Genomic DNA, 14,538 nt, shown 5'->3' with positions numbered 1-14,538 from the left:
GTAGTTTATGGTCAAATTTATTCCAGGATTAAAGCGCGAATGTCAATTTCTGAATTTATGTAGATTATATGTAGATTAAGGCATATATAGTAATTTTACATAAATAGTGTATGGACTATTTACGCTACTTGTTTGGGATGAAATGTCATTTCTTTCCTTTCCTCTTCCTTTCATAACTTTGCTGTGTTACTTCCGGGCAGAGTGAACCCTGGCGTGACTGTAAAGTGTCCTTTAGAGTTGTGAAAAGCGCTTAAAAATTAAATGTATTATTATTTATTTTATATCACATAGGTGTATTATTCTGAGCTGCAGTGGGAGGAATACGTGTGTGAAGTCATCGGTCAGATCTGTGGATGAAATACATTTTACATCGTAGCCGCAACATTAAATCTATATTATTAAAACATTGTTGTTTTTATCTTGTCTTTTGATTTTGCCTTCGATGACATGCTTGTTTCATTTTTTTTAGTATTCGTCATCCATTGCTCATGTTTTGGGCCTGTTTGATGCAGGTTGCTTCATGGAAAAATGACCGAAAGAAAACGTTTTGGTTCTTGTTTTATTTAGGAGAAATGAACATTGACTCCAGTCTTACAAAAAAATAATAAACATCTGCCAAAAACGACACTGGATTAAAGTGATCAAAATAAAGTTATCTCAATGAAATTTTAAAGAATCATGCATACGATGGCTGTAAATGCATAGATTATGCATAAACAAATATGTATAATATTTAACACTGGGTTGATTGCACTTGGAAAAATATGTACAATATTCGGGTCAGAGGTTCTTATTGCGAAAGTTGTGCGTCAATGTACTGAATGCTTTCAACAGGCAGTCATTTAAAAGCCAAACGAGGACCACAGTTTTAAACTGAGTTTAATGAGCAAGCTTGACGTTATGTAAAACATTACATGAAGGATTACATTTACTCTGATGTTTTTTTTTCAGTAATCATTGACTCGGGTGGGCGCTGATGAAATCAGAAGTTCATTTGTGACCACAACCTGGGCCTCATTTTGCTCCACCCTCCACTGCAAACTGAGTCAACCTGCCCATGCGATGCGACAACAATAGTTTGGATACATTTTGCTCCTGAGGTTCATACAGATTGTCTTCCTCAAAGGGACAGTGATTGGTTTTAAACATGATTTGGTGGCTGATCCTCGCAGCTTTTACAGTTTGCATTTTTTTCTACTTCCCTTACTTATACCAGGATGTCAAATACATTGTGAGAAATCTGCGACTAAGACGCAAAGTCTCCCAATACACGCAGACCAATTACACCATCCTGGACAGCTTTTTGGAGAGGGCCAAAAAGCAGCCGGACAAGCCGCTCCTCCTTTTCAAAGATGAGACGTTCACGTACCAGGACGCCGATCGACTGAGCAACCAGGCCGCGCGGGTTCTTCTGCAAAGCGGCTTGGTGAAACAAGGCGACACGGTGACTTTGTTTATGACCAACGAGCCCATGTTCGTGTGGCTCTGGTTGGCTCTGTTCAAGATTGGGTGTTCGGCGGCTCTTCTCAACACGAACATCAGGTCCAAGTCTCTACTGCACTGCTTCAATTGCAGCGACGCACAAGTTCTGCTCGTATCCGAAGGTGAAACGTCAACCAAAACAAAAACTGTTCATGTGGATTAATTTGTCCAAGGATAGACAATCCTAATAATCCTCATATCATAATAAACATCTAATAATCCTAATAATCATCAAACAATCCTCATAGCCATCAACGAGGCGCCACGCCAGCGGCGCAATGCCGAGGAAGACGCATTTTTGGTTGTAGGCTGAGAAAGTTAGCTCATCACATTATGCATTTAACCTAAACAAAAATCGCTAATCAAACAAATGCGTTCAAGTTTTTATCTCATTAGGGAGCTGCGACTCCTAATGTCAAAGTCGAGGCCCGGGGGCCAAATCTGGCCGGCTACATCATTTTATTCGGCCCGTGAATGCTAATCAAACTTGTGAAATTCCATGATGCTAGCTAAAGTCCGAACCAAAATGTCAAATTGTCCCATCTAAACCACAATAACAGCAGTAGCGGGCCGTGCATGTCGCTCCTCGGCCTTCAGTAGCGCTACGCCTAAATCAATCAGCAGCGAGTGTGGTGTGATATTACTACACGTCCACTAGAGGGTGTAGTTGGCCAGGAAATAGCTTGTGACTTGAAGAAATTAAACTGTTCAAATTTTTACTGTGAACGTGTGGATTCATGATAACTTCATAAAATCTCAATATTATTTGCTATTTTTGCTAGCTTCAGAGCTGTCCAAACTTAATGATGTCAATCTATTTGTGAAAAGTCCGTCTTGAAAATGGCTTGAACAGTATATCTGCAAACAAATTCATTTCTTCTCCTTCAGCCATTGTGGTTTCAATAAAACCGCAATTAAATCAACACAACAATATATTTGCTTATGCAGCTCACTACAGATACAGTGTGCTGGCTCTGGCCAGTATGCTCTGATCACTAGCGGCTAGTGGTACTATGATTGGCTTGTGACTAACCATGTGACAAGCCAGTCAGAACTGATTGTGAAGGCATCCACATAGATTTCTGACCGTGGTAACATGATGGCTGAAATGTGATTGGTTAAATGCTAAAAATACGAAAACACACACCTGGGAGTAGCACAACAGGGGGAAAGCGATGAAAGAAAGCCCAAAGCCAATTTGGAATTATTTAATAAGAATTCATAAACAAAATAAAATTCACATTAGTCTGTGATTCAGATATTTTTAGGCCCGCAGTGAAGGTCTTGCAGGCCCTGACGGCGTACTACTGAATAACAGCCATTATTTTTTACTTCAACTTTGAAAAGTGGTTATTAATTAATTAGTTTTGTGCTCTATATGTTATGTGTGGAGGGGATTAAACATTTTAATGACTTCTCTAAATTCATAATGGATCCTGAGAGGAAACCGATACTACAATGTGGCCCCCGGTAAAAAAAATCCTTGTCCTAATCGGACCAAACGGTGTTCTAGGAAAATTAAAAATGCTGAAATTGGGAAAATATTTGCAGAGGTTAATTTAAACACATATTAATTTATAATCAAAAATCCTATGATTTGTTGTCAGGGATGCATAATCACTTTTCTTGTAAAAGTGCTACTGTTTGTATAGGCAAACTTCGTATTTTTGTAAATAGACGCTCTTATACAAATGTTGACTGTTTTGACAATTTGAGGTTACGACTGGCGTTCACAAGGTTCATAAGCAAAAGTTCACAAGGGAGCATGTCGTGCAATATTTCATTCCAATTAGCAGGATCATCTGATTGGTTGGTGGCCCGGTAGTTGAGTGGTTAGCACGCTGGCTTCACGGTGCAGAGTTTTCCTGTGTGGAGTTTACATGTTCTCCCCGGGCCCGCGTGGGTTTTCTCCGGGTCCTCCGGTTTCCTCCCACATTCTAAAAAACATGCATGGCGGGCAGATTTAACACTCCAAATTGTCCCTCGGTGTGAGTGTGAGAGTGACTGTTGTATGTCTTTGTGTGCCTTGTGATTGGCTGGCAACCAATTCAGGGTGTCCCCTGCCTAGTGCCCGAAGACGCCTGGGATAGGCTCCAGCGCCCCCCGCGACCCTAATGAGGAATAAGTGGGACAGAAAATGGATGGAAAATGGATGAATGGATCTGATTGGTTGATTTCATAATCAGATTAATCTGGAACAAGGAAGGATATTCTTGTCCAGAACACACTCTGAACATACAGACCAGAATGAGAAGGTTTCTTCAGCCGTCATCTGTACAAATGTGAAGGTTTCGGACGTTTCGCCTCCTATCCAAGAGGCTTCGTCAGCGAACTAAAGTCTTACCGGTCGTATCGGCCCTATTTATATATCCCTAATGTCCAGACATGGCGGCGCCGGACACAGCTATGACAGGTCCCTACTCTCAGGTTGGGGGGAGCGGAGGACCACTCCCTGTGGCCCCACTGATTGTTCCTACATTCCTGACTAACGACTGGCCCATTTTCCCCACTCCCACCGGTATCACCTCATCAGCATTACGAATGTTGCCTAACCTGTGTTGCCTAAGCAGGCTATTGTATGAACGATCCAAATTGAACCTCACCCCACCAGACCGGTTTAATGAAGGATTTTGTTGTTTTATGAGAATCGCTTATTTTACCCCCCTTTCAAACCATCTATGTTCTTTCGCTAAGATTTTAACCTCATTGTCGTCAAATGAGTGGTTGCAAATGTACTGCCGATTGAGGCCCACTAGTATTATCCCTGCGATGTTGATAAAGTCTTTTTTTGAGAATTTGTTGAGTCTCCCCAATGTACGGCTCTTTACAATTTTCATTCTTACAATGTATCGAATAAACTATATGACTTTGTTTTTCATTTGGCAGCCTATCTTTTGGATGCACTAATTTTTGCCTTAACGTGTTTAAAAATTCCTACTTATTTCAAACCGATAAACACGTTAAGGCAAAAATTAGTACATCCAAAAGATAGGCTGCCAAATGAAAAACAAAGTCATATCTCTGACAACTATCTTCTTTCATCAGAAAAAAATAGTTACATCCCAAATGATATGGGTCTGGAGTTGTATGAGCTTGAAATGAGGGCAGCTGTCCCAAATACGTACAACGCAATACATTCATATCGGTTTATATAGCACTTGAACAACAGCTGAATCTGGAACAAAGCACAAACATGGAAAAAAGGGAAAGGCTGCCCCCTTATGGGAGGGAGAAAAACAATGCCACAGGCCATGGCCAGCGCCTTATCGGCACCCAAACAAGAAAAAAAAAACAAAACCCGAACAAATTCGGGAATGGTGTGCTACATCATATTTTCAATTCCGGAATACATTTGTGAATCGCAGTGAATGAGTTAATAAGCCGTCTCTGATGAAGATTTGTCACTTAGCAGTGTTATCAGTATGGATGTGTGGTGGGCTACATTCTCAATGATTTATTTATTTATTTTTAATTTCCAGACTTGGAGGATGCGGTGGATGAGGTGCTTCCAGAGCTTCTCGAGAGGCAGGTGACTGTGTTCTTCATGGGGAGCAAACAAAGAAGTTCAGGCATGTTCGACTTCATTGACAAGATGCGAAATATGTCCTCTGAACCTCTGGCCAAAGATTTTAGATCACATTTGAACACGCACAGTCTTGCCTTCTACGTGTACACATCGGGGACAACAGGTGAGCCAAATCAGATCGGTGATGTTCCAAGAGAGAGGAAACGGCTTTGTCATTTCCTCTAACTGCTTCTTCTCTTGAACAGGTCTCCCGAAGGCAGCTGTGGTATCTCATACCAAACTGTGGCGATTGATTATGATTCTCTGCTCCTGCGGATTGAAATCGGACGATGTGCTCTATGTGAGCCTCCCTCTCTATCATAGCTCGGGACTTGTTGGATTGACAGGAGCCATTGAGTTAGGTACGCGTCATCCATTCATTTACATTTCAATGATAGGACTTGACTCTGGGGGTATAGTGTAAGTTAAAGGACAACCGACGCCTGCGGACAAGTTGTGTCCATAATTTGTAAAATCACCTCAAATGACTTCTACTGAGCGTATTTTACAAAGATTCCACCGCATATAGCTATATTTTACGTTTTAAGACTCACGCTGAATATTCAGGAAGTCTTGTTTTTGAGTTGGTGACGATTCCTGACGTGACATCACGTCAGGAACACCCCTGACCGAGAAAGCGACACACAATGCATTTTGGGTACTTTGTTTGGTCTGAAAACATCGTGTTGATGGCGAAATTAGAAGGAAAACATAAATAACGCGATGGTGAATCGTTGTGTGTTACGCCAAGACTACTACTTGATACTAGTTGACACAAATTCCCAGCAGACAAATCAGCCCATTTCCAATGGAGCTTTGGCGTCATCTTGTGCATTTTCTGGGCGCTACATTGTCCAGACGCCTCAAAATGAGACGGAAGGACTTCTTTAATCAATTGCAAACATTTATGCTTTCCTCTTCAGAACTATTTGAATCATATTCATAACTGGATGAGTAACAGGAAAGCATCTTCTCCGAATCTGAAGCCATTGTTTTGATTCTTGAGCAAGGGGGCGTCACTTGACGTCACGAACAAGGGGGCGGGACCTTCTGAAACTCGCCATCTCCAAGGTCATTTACAACTAGTTTTGGTACACTTTAACTCTTTTTGTATTGGTGTTTTTCATTTTACTAAAAATATCAGGTATTTTAGATGCTATAAAACGTTTTTCTGATGTCAGTTAGGAAACAAAAAAATTATGTCGGTTGTCCTTTAACTGACAAGCGCAACATGAGGCGTAAAATCAACATTGGTGCATATTAGTCTGGGTCTTGGTAAAAAAAAGTATGCGAAATTATGTGCCCACTCATGTGCCCAAATACAATTGCCCCAAAATCAAGCAAGTTCTACTTTTAAATTAATTTTGCCTTTTTGTGGTTGTTTCAAGCAATGAACAAATATTCACTTGTGCATTTTATTGGTTTATTTCTTGACTTTGTGCAAATCTATTAACAGTGTTTGAAATAAAGTCTGCCCGGAGGCCCGGGGCGTACAACTTTTACGTCGGGCGTACAACTTTCAAAACGTCTCGGCCTCGGTGGCCAACAATTTCTTCAAGAAAAAAAAAGAAAATATTTTTTTCAAATCAAACGTTTGTTTTATTCAATAAAGCAAAAGCTACAAGCAAACTGTTACAAGCCACGTGGACTCCTCTTTCTAAGCGCCTCCTCTTTCTAACGAACGTTCGGCACGGCAGCCAATCAGAAGCCTGTTTCGTGCTTCAGTCTATACCATGACTGAAAAGTGTACTTGAGATTTTTGAAAGGCGCTTAGAAAGCGGAGTCCACGTGGCTTTTAGCAGACAAGGCAACGCAAACATTGCATTGTGCACCATGACGACAAACGACAACTGGAGCAAAATCTTCAGCAAAGGGATATTTACCATAAATTAAGCAAGGGAGCATTTGTGGTAGGTACTTCTTTAATTTAAAGACATCCTTTATACTTCGCAACAATGTTTTTTTTTGTGATTAGTCGTCTTATTGTGTTTCAAGTTGTGAAAAATGGGGCAGGCAACTTTTCAGAGTTGTCTGCCCTGGTGTCCGCTAACTTTTTGTCATGAGTTTCAGACACTGCTATTATCATTCAACTCATTCACTTCCAGACGATGTGCAAAATTGTCTCCAATCCAGTGCCAGGGTTTTTGTCATTTTCACTCAAATTGCAAGACCCACAAAGTATTTAGTTTTAGGCCTACATTATTATTCAATGCAGCGTAAGAAAGAAGAAAGAAGCAGGCTTCTGATTGGCTGCCGAGCCGAGTATGCAAATTTCAACTGCAGGTAGTCTATGTTTGTGTGCTCGGCGACGGTACACGTGTTTTGTTAGCGCGTGAAGGCGAGAGCGTCAGTGAGGAGTTTGTTGAGCGCGCGGTCAGGACAAACCATCTATGATTTGGCGGAATTTAACACAAGTAGGTATTATTGAGCTTGAATATTTCGTTGTGTAATAATATGTTTTGAATGTTGAAAGTGATTCCATTTTTCAATAAATGTTGATTTCTTTGCCCCTTCGATGGAAACTTAAAAACAGACGCAATCTTGATAAATCACAGTGCATATGTTATTTTAATCTATTTCCATTTCCTCCTCCAAGTATCTGCGAAATAGTTTGTAAATGCCATATCTTGCATATTCCTTGAGACAAATTTATTAACTGATCAGGGATATTTTTCACATTTGAAAGACAGTTAATAAATTGGGTTGTAGTGTTTTTACTGTGCTATGAGGTTTGTACATACTACATTTAAAGGACAACCGGCACCATTTTTTGTTTTTGTTTCCCACTGACATCAGAAAAACGTTTTATAGCATCTAAAATACCCAAATCAGGCAGGCTGATATTTTTAGTTAAATGAAAAACACCAATAAAAATGACTTCAAAATGAATCCGGAAATGGCCAGTTTCAGAAGGTTGCTCGAGAATCAAAACAATGGCTTCAGATTCGGAGAAGATGTTTTCTTGTTCTTGTTCTTCTGAAGAGGAAAGCATAAATGTTTGCAATTGATTCTAGGAGTCCTCCCATATCAATTCGAGCCGTCAATGACAGCAATGTAGCACCCAGAAAAAGCAGAAGATTGCGCCCAAGCTCCGTTGGAAATGGGCTGATTTGTCAGCTGGGAATTTGTGTCAGCGAATATCAAATAGTTGTCTTGGTGCAACACACAACGATTCACCATGGCGTTATTTATGTGTTTTCCTTCTAATTTCGCCATCAACACGGCTCTAGACTCTCTTCTTTCATCAGAATGAAAAGGTTTATGTCGATCTTATTTGATTATCTGCAGCGAAAGTGGGGGTGGCTGTACAAAAGGCAAATGCTGCCCCCTCGTGGGAGGGAAAAAACATTGCCTGAGGTCTGACCAGCACCCCTCTGCAAGAAAAACCAAAACCAGAACAAATTTGGGAATGGTGCACCACGTCGTGCTTTTCAATTTGTGAATCCATTCAGGAATGGCAGTGAATGAGTGAGACAAAACCAGTGTTAAGGTATTCAACTTAAGGTCTTTTTTGTGGCATTTGTATCCAGGTATTACAGTTGTCCTAAAGAGTAAATTCTCCTCATCTCAGTTCTGGGATGACTGCAGGAAATACAACGTGACTGCCATACAGTACATTGGTGAAATAATGCGTTTTCTCTGTAACACACCAAAGGTAGGCACACTACTCTTCATTCCATCCAACCATATATTTTCCATACATACTTTACCTTCTTATGGGTCGGACGGGGGGCAGCGGGGGGATTGCTGGGGCCAGTCGCAGCTGTCTTTGGGCACTGAGCCCTGAACCGGTTGTCGGCCAATCACAGGTCACACTTTGACTAACAACCACCCCCCCACTCCCCCGATACCTACACCGTGGGACAAATTGGAGTGTTCAATTAGCCTGCAATGCATGTTTTTGGAATGTGGGAGTACACCAAAGCACCCAGAGAAAACCCACATAGTCATGAGGAAAACATGCAAATTCCACAGAAAAAAGGTCATAGCCATAATAGAACCCATGGCCTCTGAACTGACCTTTCCGCTGAACAAAGCGACCTGTGAAAATGCTGCCCATTACAGGCACCAAAAAGCACAATCGCCCCAGAGGTGTCCAGCGATGACAATCAAATGGCACCAATATTCCTCCCATTTAAAAACAGTACTGGCATATTCGTACCAAAATTCACAATTCTCATAGGTAATACATATTTTCTTGTTATCAAACCCCTCATTTCGGTAACCTAAACAATAGTTGAATAAACCATTATTAGACTTTTTTTAAATACAGTTTCATTCATAATGGCCCTCCAAGGGAAACGGTGACTAAAATCTGACCCATGACAAAAAAAAAAAAGTTTGACACCCTTGCACTAAGCAGTCGACCAGCGTCCCTCCTCTTCATCCCTCACTTTAATTTAATGTGATTTTTTTTTCATTTTTCAAGTGCATAAAATTGGGTTAAACGTCAATAATATATTTTGGAAAGAACAAAGTAATATGACCGGGGTTTTAAAGATTAGGCAAGCACAAAGGAGTCCCAACGCTATCTTTATTTTCCTGATGAGAAACCCAACGACCAAAGCCACAATGTAAGAATCGCCATCGGCAACGGCATCAGAAGCAACGTTTGGAGAGATTTCGTAAACCGCTTCGGAAACGTTCAAATTATGGAGCTATACGGAGCAACGGAGGGTAACATCATTTTCATGAATTACTGCGGAAAAATAGGAGCAGTGGGACGAGACAACTTCTTGCATCGAGTGAGTCTTGACTTCATTCCATGCTTTTTTGATGTTTAGCTTGACTTCTTAATCCGTTAGCTTTGTCCTTTTCCAGTGGCGTTTTCCCTTTGCGCTGATCAAGTATGACATGGAACAGGGAAAACCTCTGAGGGATTCAACGGGTCTTTGCATCCGGGTTCCTAAAGGTGTGTCACACACGTCGCAAGTGCACCGTATTATTTTCAAATACTTTTTTTCACTGTAAATTTGCCAGGTGAGCCTGGGCTTTTGGTGGCTGAGATATCTGTAAGGGCACCATTTTGGGGCTATGCAAGAGACCTGCAGCAGACGGAAAAAAAGAAGCTGCACAATGTCTTAAAGAAAGGCGATGTCTTCTTCAACACCGGTGACTTGATGCTCATCGACAAAGATGGCTTCGTTTATTTCCAAGACCGCATTGGCGACACTTTCAGGTGACTTTCCTCCTTTCTTTGTTGGAGCTGAGGATGCGCAACCTGATTTTTCTATCTATCTATCTATCTATCTATCTATCTATCTATCTATCTATCTATCTATCTATCTATCTATCTATCTATCTATCTATCTATCTATCTATCTATCTATCTATCTATCTATCTATCTATCTATCTATCTATCTATCTATCTATCTATCTATCTATCTATCTATCTATCTATCTATCTATCTATCAGTGACGTGCGTACTAAATACAAATTACTAAATACATCTAACTGCTTAATTTATTTTTTCATTTGATATTTCCATGACAGCTTTCCATGATGACAGGTGAGGCACTGCCTCACCTGCCTCCACTGACTGCACGTCACTGCTATCTATCTATCTATCTATCTATCTATCTATCTATCTATCTATCTATCTATCTATCTATCTATCTATCTATCTATCTATCTATCTATCTATCTATCTATCTATCTATCTATCTATCTATCTATCTATCTATCTATCTATCTATCTATCTATCTATCTATCTATCTATCTATCTATCCATCCATCCATTTTATTTCATATTTGTTTTATTTAGTTGTTTTGGATTTTATGTATTTGTTTAATTTGATTTATGAACAACAGATGGAAAGGAGAGAATGTATCCACCAATGAAGTGGCTGATGTCATCACTCTGGTGGACGACATCACCGAGGCCAACGTGTATGGTGTGGAAGTGCCCGGTAATGGTTGCACCACTCTCACACGGTACAATCCTCAAGAAAACATGAAATATGTATGAGGACATATGTGACAAAAATGGAAAGGAGTGCCAAAGAATAAACAATTTAATCAAGTTGACTTGATTGTCAGAAGTGCCAAAATAATATTACTGATATTGACTCGGAAGTTGTACTTTTTACTTTTCATCATTTCGTTTTCATTGTGTATTTGTGAACATGTTCTTGCTTCACTGTAACCCACAGCAGGAGGCGACATTTAGTAAAAAAACAGTCATCAATTTCACTTGGACCAACCTGTCCTGCCAATTCATTGCCCATTTCCCAAATATTTCCCTGATAAAATTGAAAAGATCCAACATCTTAGCATATATGACTGTGCGTGTCTGTGTGCATATTAGTGATGCGAAAAAAAAAATATGTGTAACAAGTGTGTCGCCAAGGAATTTTTGTGTGTCTATGGGTAGCAGTATGTTTAAAATGTGTAAACAGTGATTATATTTTACACATTTGAGATAAAGACCATACCAGCATATATGTTTACTGAAGTATTTCATTATAAATCCCTATACAGTAATCAACATTCATTAGCATTCCCATCTGAGTGAAGCAAAGCGACTTATGTTGTTGGCATTCCACTCAGACCTTGCACTCATGTAAGCGGACGTAGTATACAGTATTTCCAGTATAAAACAACGGTCAGCGGTTGTTTTGCCAAGCAAATAAATACACTGTTCACATTTTTTTTTTATGTTCACAGGCAACGAGGGGAGAATAGGCATGGCGGCCATAGCTCTCAAAGATGGAGTTACATTTGATTCCAAAGGCATCTTCAAGCACCTTGAAAGCTTCTTGCCAGCCTACGCAAGGCCACGTTTCATCAGGATTCAGGTACTCGAAGCATCTGGTTACCAAATGAGGCGCATTTGCAAATAATATTAAATTCCACTTTCATGGCAGAGCTCTTTGAATGTCACGGGAACGTTCAAGCTTATGAAGGTGGCACTGCTTAAGGAAGGCTTCAACCCCTCAACTATCACCGATCCAATTTATTTTCTGGATGACGGGGAGAAGAAATATGTTCCACTTACAATGGATATATTCAATGACGTGATATCAGGCAAAATCAAAATATAACACTGTTTGTGTGCGTGTGCGTGTGTGTGTGTGTGTAATGTCAGTTCAAATGTGAGTGGCTGTGTGTCCGTGCTTAAAGGACAACCGACGTCTCCGGACAAGTTGTGTCCATAAATTGTAAAATGGCTTCAAATGACTTCTACTGAGCGTATTTTAATAAGTTTCCACCGCATATAGCTATATTTTATGTTTTAAGACTCGCGCTAAATATTCAGGAAGTCTTGTTTTTGAGTTGGTGACGAGTCCGTACGTGACGTCACTAAAGGAACGCCCCTGACCGAAAAAAAGACACATTGTAGCAGTCCTTCCATCACGTCAATGTATTTTGCTGTACTTGTTTGGTCTGAAAACCTCATGTTGCACCCAAAAGCCACCAGAAGAGGGCGTCCAAGCTTATTTATTTATCAGCCTGTGGAAACAGGCTGATTAATTCCTTATACGGAGCTTTGTCGCCATTTTCTGCCTCTTTTTTAGTGCTACATCCCCCCCCCCCCTATTGCCTCAAAATGGCACGGAATAAATTCTTTAATCGATTGCAAACATGTATGCTTTCCTTTTCAGAACTATTTGAATCATATTCATAACTGGATGTGTAACAAGAAAGCATACTCTCCGAATCTGAAGCCATTGTTTTGAGTCGCAGCTCAATTTTTTTGCACATTTTGGACACTTTAAGTCAGGGGTGCTCATTACGTGTGATCTACCGGTCGATCGCGGAGGTAGTACTGGTCGATCGCAGCGTGACAGTAAAAAAAACATTTGTCAGCCTATCAAATGTCCCGTCACTTGATTGACATACAGGGCAACTGAATTTTTACCTTTAGGTTGCCGTGCATGCGTAAACAACGGCGCTAAACGAGGCAAAATTTACAAGCTAGTCAGCGAATTACCTCAGATTTTAAGCCCTTGCTAAAACATATGGTGATCAAAATGAGTGAGAAACCTGGGTAAAGTAAGGGGGTAAAACATATTACTTTCATACGGAATGGGAAAATGTGGAGCGCCATTTTCGGACTGTTCATGGAAAATACGACATTGACTTCACGCCGAAAAGCCAGCTGAGAAAGAGAACGGTGGACGAACTAAAATCCCAGTTGTCCGGACAGCGGTCATTTTTCACTCAACATACTTCAAAAGCGAAAGCCGCCAACCGAAGCATTGTTCCGGGTGAGTCACGCCATTGTTAAAAACAATAAGTCCTTCCAAGACGGAGAGAAACATTCGTTGAAGCAGCTGACTCCTTGTTCAGAGATTTTAAAAAATAAGAGATATTATCTTCAATCAGCCTTTTCCTACATGAAGATCATTAAGTCCAAATACCGTTCCACCATGAATGATGAACATTTGGAAATGTGCTTGAGGCCGGCTGTCTGCATCTACTGTCCGGACTATGCATCCCTGGCTGATTCAATTCAGTGCAAGTCATCAAAGTAAACTCAGGTAATTACAAAAAATTTTTATAGTTATTTATTATGTTATGTATATGTAGTTATTATGTGTGTTGTGCAATATTGGCTTATTCAGTTATGCAATGTACATCAACATACATTGTACATACAACGATGAGAAGGTTTCTTCAGCCGTCATCTGTACAAATTTGAGAACCAAATTAAGAACCACCACAGACGTACATACAAAGAATCCTTAAAACATTTGAAAATAATGTTTTGCATTTTTGTCGTGGGTAGATCATTTTGACTTGGTAGTTTTTATAAGTAGCTCGTATGCTGAAAAAGTGTGAGCACCCCTGCTTTAAGTCATTTTTATTGGTGTTTTGCATTTGAATAAAAATATCATCTAAAACGTTTTTCTGATGTCAGTTAACAAAGAAAAAAATGACGTCGGTTTGCCCTCCCTCCCTCCATTCATCATCATCATCATCATACAAGGCTCAGTTTCACATTCTCATCGCTCTTCCTACATTTTTAACCCTCCTTTTTTAAACGCACATGATATGTGTGTTATTTGCAACAAACGGTCGCATGGAATAGTCCATGGTGACTAAATGCTGAACAAATATGAGAAGAGTGAGTGGGGTTTTACTCACCACATCACCCTATCAATATTAAAATTCAAAAGTAAACTTTTTTTTCCTTTATGTTACTTCCGGGTTGAATGAACGCTGCCGCGTGTGGCTGCCACTGCTCACCCACAGAATAAAGTGTCCTGTGACTGTAAATTGACCTTGTGAGCTTTGAAAGGTGTTAATAAATGAAATGTATAATTTCTTTTTACATTTTTTTCGCCTTGGTGTCTCTTTTTAGTTAGATCATTATTATATTAGCTTGACTTTTTAAACATGATTTTAAGTTTAATTTGAAAGATTTTGGGGGGAGTTCTAAAAAAGGAAAGTTTTTCTTACTAAAAATATTTTTTTGTTACTGTTCAACTAAGCATAAAAAGTAAGAATCATATGCTATGATTCTTGGTTTTTATATTTAGGTT

The 14,538-nt window shown here is 40.0% G+C and overlaps 1 protein-coding gene across 1 annotated transcript; it reads left to right on the top strand.

Annotated features, from left to right (window-relative positions):
- The first annotated feature begins 1,093 nt into the window (after positions 1–1,093).
- Positions 1,094–12,106, top strand: LOC148897918 (long-chain fatty acid transport protein 2-like). The gene is made up of 10 exons (XM_088996496.1): positions 1,094–1,604; positions 4,962–5,171; positions 5,254–5,409; positions 8,578–8,702; positions 9,598–9,792; positions 9,869–9,959; positions 10,028–10,226; positions 10,862–10,959; positions 11,717–11,847; positions 11,917–12,106. The coding sequence occupies exons 1-10, from the start codon at positions 1,148–1,150 to the stop codon at positions 12,091–12,093; spliced, it is 1,839 nt and encodes a 612-aa protein (XP_088852622.1). The 5' UTR covers positions 1,094–1,147; the 3' UTR covers positions 12,094–12,106.
- Positions 12,107–14,538: the final 2,432 nt, after the last annotated feature.

This window comes from Hippocampus bargibanti, linkage group LG05 (assembly GCF_051943395.1).
Source record: "Hippocampus bargibanti isolate YZ-2025 linkage group LG05, ASM5194339v1, whole genome shotgun sequence".
NCBI classification, from domain to species: domain Eukaryota; kingdom Metazoa; phylum Chordata; class Actinopteri; order Syngnathiformes; family Syngnathidae; genus Hippocampus; species Hippocampus bargibanti.
Note: the sequence above shows the minus strand (reverse complement) of the source record. Positions and strands in the feature narration are given on the sequence as shown.